General features: G+C 44.7%; 1 protein-coding gene across 1 annotated transcript; it reads left to right on the forward strand.

The window, feature by feature from the left end:
* The first annotated feature begins 759 nt into the window (after positions 1–759).
* DBR1 (debranching RNA lariats 1) lies at positions 760–10,962 on the forward strand. Its single transcript, XM_074153503.1, has 8 exons — positions 760–998; positions 1,086–1,210; positions 1,299–1,379; positions 2,708–2,793; positions 4,033–4,257; positions 5,141–5,221; positions 6,859–7,004; positions 7,566–10,962. Exons 1-8 carry the CDS (start codon positions 802–804, stop codon positions 8,242–8,244), a joined length of 1,620 nt encoding a protein of 539 aa, XP_074009604.1. The 5' UTR covers positions 760–801; the 3' UTR covers positions 8,245–10,962.
* Positions 10,963–11,931: the final 969 nt, after the last annotated feature.

Consider the following 11,931-nt stretch of genomic DNA (forward strand, 5'->3'; position numbering starts at 1 on the left):
TCTGCCGGCAGTCTCGGGAAGGCCCCCAAGATGGTGTATCTTGGGTAAGGTGGCATCTTCCAGGGACTCAGGGACCTTTTCTGTCCTTCACCCGCTTCCTTTCAGGAAGTCTGAGACGTGGCAAATGCCAGGGGCTGCTGTTCTTCCAAGGAGAAGCTGGGAAGCTTTCCCTGGCCATGCGTTGGGACTGTCCGAGTTCTGTCCCTCCGCTCCGGTAAGCCTCAGCAGGGGCAGTAGAAGGGCTGAGTGCCACCTCAGAACGCTTTTGTGTGCAGCTGGAACACATCCGTGTGTTCCTAGGAGTACTTCTGAGTCCACCTAGGAACGCTCCTCCATGTATTTTTACTCTGAAAGCTTGGTGGGGCTTTGAAAGCCGGAGGAACTTTTCCCTTCGCTTCAGCTGGGCTTGGACGAGGGCCCCGAAGAACCCACAATAAGCCAACGTTTGTGAAAACGATGAAGTATCTTGGAGAACACTCATTTTCTTCCTCTGCGTTCTGTGGTGGAACAGGAATGTCTGCTGCGTCCCACGGTTACAGGCTGCGTAGCAGCAAGTTAATGCTTAACTATGTTACTGTAACTTAACAATCGCACAAGACCATTTAAAAAAAAAAAAAACCAAAACCACCCAAAACACAACCTCCAAACAGTGGAAAAAGCCTATAGCGGTTTTATGACGTAACCCACAGCCACAGCACCGGCCCCTCCCCTCCCCCGCCGCGCAGGCGCCGGGCGGTGACGCGGAAGGTGGGCGCGGCGCCTGCGCGGTGGCGGAGCGGCGGCGGCGGCGCGGCGGCGGCGATGAAGGTGGCGGTGGCGGGGTGCTGCCATGGCGCCCTGGACAAAATGTACGAGACGCTGGAGCTGCTGCAGCGGCGGCACAACGTGCGGCCCGACCTGCTGCTCTGCTGCGGCGACTTCCAGGCTGTGCGCAACGAGGCGGACCTGCGCTGCATGGCCGTGCCCGCCAAGTACCGGCACATGCAGACCTTCTACCGGTGAGCGCCGCCCGCCCCGCCCTGGCCCCGGCCCGGCCTCGTCCCGCCTGGCCCCGGTCCGCTCCAGCAGCAGTCGTGTCCCCGCAGGTACTACTCCGGCGAGAAGAAGGCCCCGGTCCTCACGGTGTTCATCGGCGGGAACCACGAGGCGTCCAACCACCTGCAGGAGCTGCCCTACGGCGGGTGGGTGGCCCCCAACATCTACTACCTCGGTAAGGTCCCCCGCCGGCCTTTTGCCCTCCCAGCCCCCTCGCCCTGCTCCGGTCCTTCCGTGACCAGCCGCTCTCCCGTCTCCCCTAGGTTACGCGGGCGTGGTGCGGTTCCGCGGCGTGAGGATCGGTGGCATCTCGGGCATCTTCAAGTCTCACGACTACCGGAAAGGTACGGGGGGACAGAGCTGGGCGGGCGGCGGGGAGAGGAGCGCTGGGCCCTGGTTGTGCCTCCTCTGAACCGACTCTTACACTGGAAGCCTCTCTTGGCTCAGCACACAGGTTTTTCTGGAGGTGGTAGATGAGTCGGTAGCTGCCTGGTGACCACAGCAGGAAGCAATGCGCCTTTTGAATGTTGTTGTTGGAACAGTCTTGATTTTTCCATGGTGGTGTCCTTTTAGCATGCAATACAAGACTGTTTAGCTTTCCTTATGTGAAATGGTCAATTTACAAGTGTGATATTGTACATCTGTACTGTCCTGAGCTGAGGCTTGGTGTCAGTATACCTCAAGATCAATTCCTCCTTGTTGTACGTGCATTCAAGAGTTCTTCCTTGGAAGGGTCTCTATCAGTGGAGAGAAATCTTGTCACAGATCATACTTGGTGTCAGCGAAGAAAGATACTTTAGTCTTTCTGATCTCCTCAACACATGGAATAGCGGTCTCTAAAGTAAAATTACCTTTAGTAACATACTTCATCAGAGAAGCTTTCAAGCTGCAAACTACTGAACTAGTTTTCTAGAACACTTGGTTCTAATACTTATCAATGCTAATTAAATTTGTTGATATCAAGCATGCAGTTTATATGCCTGAATGTTGCATGTGGGAGATGAGACTTTTTCTGACAATAATGCGAACTACGAAAAAAGGAATTCTTCTGTTAATTCTTAAGAGTACATAGGAGCTCTGCTGGGTATTCGGCTGTTTTGTCCCGAGGCAAAGTTGAAGACTGTGTCCCTTTTGTCAGGGTACGTGTTTGCAGTTCCAGAGCCTGTGGGCAGTTACAGGCACGTTTAAGCTGCAGCTAAATCTGTTAAGCTGTGATTTCAGAGCTGGTAGCAGCACTTGAAGGAACACAAAAAAAATCACAGCATTGGTGGCCTGAGTCAGATCTCGTGCAGCGCTCGGTGATCTTCTAGTTTACACCTCTTTCCAAATTGTTACATCCTGACTTATGTTTTGGTTGCTGACCTTTCACAGAGGGTGGCTCTGCTCTCGCTATGTCGATGCCTGTCTTTTACTCGTTCTTGTCTACCTTAGTCTTCTTTGGCTGTGCTGGCACATTTGCGTGTGTAGCCATGCTATTGGTAGCTACACAGGTTAGCAGCCTGTTGGTGTAAGCCTCCTGTGAAGGAAACACAGTAGCTCCTTCAGGTACTGGCAGCCCTGTATTTGGGGTTGCTGTAGGTGTCTCTATGACCCCCGAGAAGGCGACTGACAAACAGTGTTAGAAGGGAACTATTGATTCGGGCAACTACTCTTTTTTTTCTCCTTGTTTCAGGCCACTTTGAGTGTCCACCATACAACCAGCAAACAATTAGAAGCGCTTACCATGTGAGGAACATCGAAGTCTTCAAACTCAAGCAGGTTAGTGAAAAATCTGTTTTTTACACCAGTGGTAAATAGTTTTCATTAATTTACAAGTAAGTCGTTAAAGCTACTCTGAACACTATTGGATAGCAAATCTCACCAACAACTCCCAGCTAATCTGGACAGGCCGTTTTATGCTGGCTGTGATTCTACTGCTGCTCCTGCGGAATATCTCCTGCAGCACTTTGCAAATTTGATCTGAATCAGGCACAGGCAGGAATGTGGTTTGTTTTTTTATTGTTTTTCTTTTTTTTTTAATTGGATAAAATTCTTAGAATGGAAGGTATTCCAGCTATGCACTGCTGTTCCAGCTTTATGTTAGCTTTAGGAAGATGGATGCTATATTGTCTAACATGCAAACTGGTTGGTAGGAAGTTAACTAACCAAAATTGAACCAGCTGAATAAGCCAATGCCAAATTTCTGTGGTTAAAGTATTTGTGGCTCCAGGGTGAGGAATTCAAAGGATTTTCAAATGGATTTATTTTTGAGCCATTGCCTGCTCCCTGCTTTGTCGCAAGGCCTTCTCCATTTGGCTGAGGCTGTGAATGTCTTGCGTCTTGTGAATGATTATTCAGGTTGCAGTTGCACAGTTAACTGTTCAGTAGATACAGGGATGCTGAACATAGGACAAAGGTTTGCTGTCATTGTAAAGGGTTTGATTCGTTTCCCTGTAAGTTTCTTACTAGTTGGGACTCCAGTCTCATCTAGAAGTGTGTTCTCATACCGCTGATAGAAATATACGGAATATTGAACCAAGACATGCTGAAGACACTGATGAGGCTTCTGAGGGGTGCTTCCTTTGAGGAGGAATATCATGCTTAGCCATTATCCCTTTTAAACAAAGCTTTTAAAAATTTCATGAGGAATAAGATGCCTTTGATTGTGGGTAGAGAATTTCCTCTGTAGCTGTAATTTTTAAGAGCTGCCTTCTGAGTGCCTGACACTTACTGTGTTGATGTGATCCCTTCTATAAGGCAGTCACCATAAAACCTAGATGACTGTCCCAAGAAACTGTAGCACAAACCATGGAGACTAGAGTCCCTTGAAAAGGGCCACCTGAAAGACGTGGCTCAGTGATATACTTACTTGCTTTGAAAGTGAGGCTATTGGTCACAGCTACCTCTGTATTGATCAGAGGTAGAACGTGTTACGCATATTCAATCTTATGCTGTGTAATTTCAAAAGTGTTTTATTGCATGTGTTTTATTTATACCGTATTCATTTTGGCTTGACAGTTAAAACATCCAATTGATATATTTATGTCCCATGACTGGCCAAGGAGCATATATCACTACGGGAACAAGAAACAGCTTCTTAAAATGAAATCCTTCTTCCGTCAAGAAGTGGAGAGCAACACACTAGGCAGCCCCGCTGCTTCAGAGCTTCTGCAGCATCTCAAACCCACCTACTGGTTCTCAGCACATCTTCATGTTAAATTTGCAGCTTTCATGCAACACCAGGTAAAGGGGGGGGGGGGGGGGGGAGGAATAAATGAAGAATGTATGTTCCCAAGCACATTTTAGAATTCCAGTGCAGGTAATCATGTCCAGAAAAGCAACTTCTTAACGTTTTTGCTCAGTTATTAAAACTCAGCTTAAACTGCAAAATATTAAGTGGTGTTAAAACTACTAGCTTATATAAATTAAAGAGATGTTAATAAATCAGTGGTGTAACTGCCTAATCTTCTTCATGGACAGCATGAAATAGCTGACATTATTGCACTGGAAACTTCTTAATTTAAGTTTGTAGAAAAGCACTTTCTTTCCTCCTTTATTGGGGAAGGAGACACCTTCAAACCAAGTGACAGAGAAGCAACTGAGAAGAAGGTAGCAGCTAACCAGGAGTGAGAGGGTGCGTGTGGTAAGGCTTGGCAGATGAAGTTCTCTAGTGGCCTGGGTAAAGCCAAAAACCAGCCTCTGTAAGTTGAAACTTGTCTTGGTTGGAGTTGCTCCTGAAGTTAGTATGACTTCCTATTCCTATTTGCAAATTATTTAGCTGTAAAAATGTAACTCTAGACCTTCTAGACTCAACAAGTCTGTTTCTAATTATGTTAAAGTTTTTCTTTTGGCATGAAGGCTAGGTGTGCTCAGCTGCCTTGGCTGGGGGGGGACCTGTGTCTCTTGCTTTATCTTGCTGTCATCTGCATCCAACTTCCCGTTAGACTTCACTGGAAGTCTGTCTTTCTCTTTGTCTCCCCATCCCTTTCTTACAATCCCATGCTGATTTTCTACTTCAGAAAGTCTTTTTCTGTATAAATTATGCTTTTAAATCTCTCTAACTTGTTTAGAATGGTCAAATCTCATAGAAATGCTAATGACTGTGTTAACACCATTTGTTTTCTAGACAAACTCCAAAGAAGAGCTACCAAAAGCAACGAAGTTCTTGGCTCTGGATAAATGCCTGCCGCACAGAGACTTTCTGCAGGTGATGACCATGTGCAGTGGGTTTCCACTTCTTAAGTATTTCACTTCTCTGGACTGCTAAGTGCTGTGCTTAGATATAAGCTGAAGAATAGTTGTGATAAATGGAGGAATTGGAAAGAAACTGGGAATGGTGCATGTGTGGATTGGTGTTTGTATAATATTGTCTCGAAATAAGCAGAGCTTGCATCCTGTCAGGCAGGCGCCGTGTTTGCTTATTCCTGCCTTTTCCTTCCACCTTAGAACAAGTATTTGACTTAATTGGAGGAGTAACTCTACTTTAACATCAATTGAACCTCCTCTTGTGGTTTTTTTTTGTTTGGTTGTTTTGTTTTTGTTTTTTGTTGTTTGGTTTTTTTTTGTCAAATGTCAGATCTAAGAAAGCCCATCTTGAGGCTCTTCTTCTTTCACAGTTTAGTTTGGGTCAGCAAGTGCCTCTTTCTTCAGATCTGGATTCATGAATTCAGACAGGGTTGAGACCTAAGTTGAGCACTCTAATTTCCTTTCCGCATTGTGAATTCCAGCAGGAATTGGTGCGACTTCCTAGGAGAACGGCACTCTCATCGAAAATTCCCACAACCTAGACCTCCTACTTGACTGCTGCCCTTCCTAGCCAGATATGCACCAAACAAAAAGAAGCAGAGCCAAACTGATTTGCCAAGAGCAAAACAATGTTCATGCCTGTGGCCTGTGTGTGCTGCCTGCGGTGCCATCTGTAAAGTCTGAAATGGATGAATCTAAAATCCTTTGCTATGAGAGGGAGCTGCTGACAGCATGTTCTTCAAATGCGGTCAAGCGTTTTAGTAGTCTTTAAAGTAGCTTTTATTTGTCAGCTTAAAGGGAAGGTTTGTTACCTGTCCTTTGGATGTGTGGTGGGATCCACTTGCCCTTAGTAGCTACCTTTGAAGGTGGGAGAGAGTACAAAGATGGGCTTTTGCTCTGCAAAGGTTCACTGAGGTCCTAGTCCACACTTAGAATCATGTAGCAAAACTAATCTGGAGTAGTACAACCTCCAGCAGCGTGGTGATCCATCTGTGTGTAGCTTTGGTTTAAAATATTTTCTTTTTTTTTTTTCTTAAAACTATCTTACAAGGTTGGATTACTTTATGGATTATTTAAAATCAGAGCCTGACTAAACTGAATGGTTTGAGTCGGGTTAATGTCACTGAAGACAATCCAGATTTGCATTTCAATTCCTCAGCCCTTGAAAGAGTTTAAAAATTCATTGCTGTGCTAAGAATGTGTGTTTATACAGCAGAATAACTGTTGCCATCAGTTCTTGATGTATATCCGCTTAGAAGGCAGCATGAATTTAAGAGTAGGCAAATTCTGTTTTCCAAGTTGCATGACTGTCCAGTAGCTGGCAGTAGGGAGGAGGTTGTTCTGCTTTTTAACTGCTGTGAGCTAAAATATAGAAATGCCTTTTTTACTCCTGTTGATTGTCCTTTCTTAGCCCCTTATTCCTATAAACTTCCATGTAGAGCTACCTTGAGAGGACTTGTTTGATTGAGACCACTAGCTCAGTGTACTTGAAACTTAATGAAAACTCTGTACCATGAAAGTAACACTTGAAACTTTAATCACTTCCTGGTGTCAAGAGAAATAACTCGCCTCATCTGTTTTCTGTGGTTTTGTAAACAGATAATAGACGTAGAACACGATCCTAATGCAGGTGACTCGCTGGAGTATGATGCCGAGTGGATTGCAGTCCTCAAGGCCACCAACAGTCTTGTTAATGTGACTCAGACCTCATGGAACATGCCTGAAAATAACGGCCTCCATGCAAAGTAAGTTGCACGCAAAGTAGAGAGGAAAGTGTGATATTTTTTTTTTTATTTTATTTTTTTTTTGCTGGACTGAAAGTAAACTTAGAGTTGTGTTTCTCTGTTCTGCAGCCCATAATGCCTGTAGGACTTGCTAAATGCCTTGGAAAACAAAGGGGATGGTGACAAGAGCCGTAGTCTGGAGCGTACAACTTCTTTGCTGCTCTACACAGGCAGTTAGTTTTGTTTGGCAAACTTAAATGTGCCATCATTTGAGGGGGCAAAAATACACAGTGGCTGATCATCTTGTCAGTCAGAGCGTGCGACTGAAAATCAGGCTGGGCTATGGAAGTGGGCAGGTGAATGTTTATTGGGTGGGTTGACGTAATACACAAATCCTCAGTGGAGAAAGGGGAATCTCAATATTGACCAAAGACAGTATACTTTCCGGAGAAATAATTTGATAAATTAGGTATCTGTTGTGAGATGATTTTTATTATCTATCTTTAAAAGTTTTTCTTTGCAGTGGGAACAGGAAACACCTTTTGACTACTGCACTTGTTTAAACTTTATGCACTTATTTAGGTGGGATTACAGTGCGACAGAAGAAGCCATCAAAGAGGTGTTAGAAGAGCTGAATCATAACCTCAAAATTCCTTGTAACTTCACACTGACAGCTGCTTGTTATGATCCCAGCAAGCCCCAGAAAAAGGTGGAACCAGTTCATACCATCAATCCACAGACCACTGAGTTTTGTGCCCAGTTTGGCCTCACTGACATCAATGACAGGATCCAGCAAGCTAAAGAAGAGGGCTCAGTACGAGGAGAACACGAAGAAGAGGAGGAGGAAGAGGAGATGGACAGTACTGGGTCAGCAGAGGAACCCAGTGAATATAATACAGATAATTCTGGACTTTCATCCATTAATCCAGATGAAATAATGCTGGATGAAGAAGGCGGTGATGAAGACTTGAGTACATGTTCTGTAGATCCTTCCCCTGATCATCCTCCTGACTTCTCTGCAAGTTTTTCTGACATCCGGATCATGCCGGATTCCATGGCGGTATCGTCTGATGATGCTATGGACTCCACTAACGAGGAGCTGGAGAAATCTGGAGTGAGTAAGCAGGTGGAAGAGAAGAGCTTAAATGAAAGACCATTGAAGCGCATCGGTGGTGACGAAAATGGGAACAGCGGCATTAAAAAAATTAAGAGAAGGAATCAAGCTATCTATGCTGCAGAGGATGAAGATAAAACAGAATAATACATCATGTGATGTAGAACTGAGTTCTCTTCCTACCTTTTTTTATGGGAAGGTGGTGAGAACTCTGGTGGGCTACTCATGCTTTTAACGTTACTTGATCTTAGTCACGTTACTTTCTTAAGCTTGAAGAGGCTGTATGCGCCTCTCACAGGGAGGAAGATTTATCCAGACTAAACATCGAAGTCAGAAGCAGACTTTTCCAGCGAAGTACTTTGTCAAGGAATTTAAAGCTCGTGTATCATCAGTTGATTTTACTTCAGTTCTCGGTTATTAGTGTGTACTATGTATCTTGAGCTGTACTGCTGTACAAGATTCACCGTGCTTCTTTAACAAGAAAAGGACTCTTAAACTGTAACTCGAGACAAAGTGAGAGGATGTCTGGCTTACAAGACTGAAAGATTTTATTTTATTGCTTTTTGTCTCATTTTATACTGAACTTTTAATACAAAGTAGCATATGCAATAACTCCATGAACAAATTGGAAAATAGAATTCCCATGATAAAATTACAGCAATAGAAGAGTGAAGATTTTTGTTTCTGGTGATATTCATGCCATAGAAAAGCTTCACGGTCATAAACAAAACAATGTGTGTTGTCCAGTATTGGTTTTTAATTACAGTTCTGATAGGGAACCAAGTCTCTTAATTTGAAGCGTGACAGTTTTATGGGGACTATGGAAGAGCACATCTCTGTTCTTAAAACCTCACTTGTGTGCTGTTTCTCAAAACTTGAGAACAATGTCTTAAAATTAAAATGCAAGTAGTTAGGATGAGCAGCTTCCTAAACGCAGACATCATCACTGTCTCAATTCGTACTAATTAAGGCTGTGTTCTATTTTTATAAGGTGGTTGATGTTTGTAAGTTGCTTGAGACAATAATACCATTATCGTTAGCCCAAGTTTTCACCTGCCACTTCTTTTCAGTAGTGTGTAACTTGCTGAATTCTTACAACTGGATTTGGAATCTTCCAAAGTACCCTCACAAATTGAGGGAGAAGTTGGAAGTTTTCTTTTTACTGTTCTAGTTTGCCCTGAATTGTTAGCAAACATATTACACTCCTTTGGCCTAAGAGGCTGTGAGGATAACAAAACTCACTGAAGTCATGAAAATGACAAAGTTTTTCATGCATATGTCATTAGACTCATCTAGTCTTCCTGTCAAATTCTGCTGGTGTTATATGTAGAGCTTCTGGAGTCCAGAGCCCTTGAGAACAGAGGTAGCTCCCGTGTGCTTTCAACCCTCCAAGGCTTGGGTGCTGTGGAGGGGAGAGCATCTAGATGGGAAGAGGGAACTGGACAGGGAGCAATGGGTGAAACGGATTGATTGCTGAGTGTGAGTTATGTAGCAGGGAAATGCTTTAAGGTCAAGGCTTCTGTCTTTAAAATCACTTCCGTGTTGTTCCTCTCCTGTCAGCACTCACTATGAAAACTAAATGCCTGTAAGTATTCAAGGGCTAGAAAATGGCAAAATCAGTGCTTTCCACAGTTCTGACTAACAGCTTTATACTGGTGGGTTGATGCCATTTACATCCTGTTTTGTGTTGTGTTTTTTTTTTTTTTCCCAGAGGATGCTGTCTTGTTTACTAAATGATTAGTTGGGCACCGTTAATGCTCCTCCTGTCTCTATGTCAGAACACTCACCAGAGGACTGTGGTACAATGTGATGAGAAACTGGTAGTGTTTGGTGTAACCCCCAGGTTATCTAAAGGAGCTGTGAACTACCAGCTAGATGACTGAAGATAGTTGATTATCTTTAAGGGCCCTGGGTCTGCAATGCTAAAATCTCAGGCATGCCTCGTGATCTGAAGACTATAATGGAAATAAAGTATTTTAAGTATAAATTGTTTGTTACGAACTCGACAAGTCTCCCAAGAAATCTGAGCATGGTATTCAGCTGTCAGATTCCTCTGTGAGCTTGAGTGGAAGATGTAGGTTACACATGATAGGCATGTTGGTCTGATTTCATATGTTTTTAAAGCAAACTGTTCTGTTGTGTGTTGTCCCCCCCTCCCCAACTTCTCATAAATGTGTTTTGGTTTTCTAGAAAGAGGAGACTTTGACAAGATAGAATACTGATTTTTGAATCTCTATTTTTTTTTTTTTTAATAAAGTATTTCAGCATCCATTGAGCAGAACGCAGCTGGTAAATACAGTTAAATTTTTTTTTGGAGTACAGATTGTATCTGATCTCTATAGGAGTTACTGTGCCCTTTCTTGCACTTGTTCACACCCTCTTGGCAGTTTGAAGTGTCCAGCTCTAGCGTGTTCTCGACTGTTACGGATTTTCCCTGTCAGCAAGATCCTCTGCTGAACAGAGAGTTTAATTGAAGCTCTGAGCTTGAAGCTTCTCAGTGAAGACCAAATACTCCAAAAAGTATGTAAAACACTAGGGAGGGCCGACAAAGTTTAATTGCCTCTTACGACCTGGAGTCTTCAGTCCTCTTTAAAAAGAAGCTTTAGAATCAGTCCTGAAAACTTTTGACTTTTTGAAGTGTTGGTGAGAAGCATCTGTAAAACATTTGTCAGACCCTCCTATCACAGATTTTTTCAGTGTATGAAACTTGCGCTCAGTCTAAAAATGTTTTTGTTATTACCTGAAAAGTGTTTGAGAAAAGTGTTCATATGTTTCATGCTAGGCCAGCACACAGGTATTTTTTTTCTCTAAGTGGAGTATTTTTTTAAAATTAAAGCTATTAAAGTCAACTTGTGACAGCATCCCAAAGTATGTTTAATGTGCTCCTCTTATTCTCTGCCATAAAGACAGCTGGGAAACCCATGTTTACCTCGCAAGAGCAAAAAGTTAAGATGTGTTAACCTGGTCTGTGATGTTTTTACTGTTCTTCCCCCCTGCCTTTCCTGAAGGTCTGTCTTCAGGAGCAATGGGTGGATAAAAACAGTGTCCCCCTGCCTCAAGATGCTAATACAAATCTGAGTGAAATCCAGGGTTTTTTGGGGTGTTTTCTGCAAAAATCCAACCCAAACAAATCCATGAAAGCAACGATGAAAAAAGGAACCCAAGCCACCTCTTTTATGGCAGGCCGTGCCCCTGTCCCCAGAGAAGGTTGTGCCTGAGCAGATGGTTCTCAGCAGGGCTCCAGCTCTCCATGTACCTGGTGTGGATGAATCGCCAACCCAGCGCCCTCACGGTGTTCCAGGGAACTCCACGCAGACGAGGACATGACAGAAGGACCTGCAAAACTCCACGACTTCCCCATGGGCAGTCAGAACATGAGGTAGCCGACGCTAAACCTCAAAAAAAAAAAAAAGAGAAGGACGGGCTATTGTTGGACAGCTGAAGGGCTGCCCTAAAAGCCGCCGTGTGGAGCGGGGACTAGTCAAAGAGCAGCGGTGCTGTGTGAGAAGCCTGTGGTAAGGTAAGGTCGGCCTTCCCCCCCGCCTCGCCTCGCCTCGCCTCGCCTCAGCGTCCGGGCTTCCGTCAGGCAAAGCCAGTTGCCCGGCCCCGCGTTCGCTGTCTTCCTGGAGGGCAATGACGAGGGCTGGGTCGGTCCCCTGAGCCGCCCGCTGCACCTCAGACCGCTCCGTCCCCGCGGCCATGGCGGCGTCGTAGCGCTCCCCTCAGCCCCGCGCCTGCGCGCGGGTGGGCGGTGGCGGCCGGGCGCATGCGCAGATGGGCGGGGGAGGAGGAGGGGGGGTGGTGGTGGTAGGAGGGCGAGGGAGATAGGGCCGC

This window comes from Numenius arquata, chromosome 9, assembly GCF_964106895.1.
Source record: "Numenius arquata chromosome 9, bNumArq3.hap1.1, whole genome shotgun sequence".
Lineage (NCBI taxonomy): Eukaryota > Metazoa > Chordata > Aves > Charadriiformes > Scolopacidae > Numenius > Numenius arquata.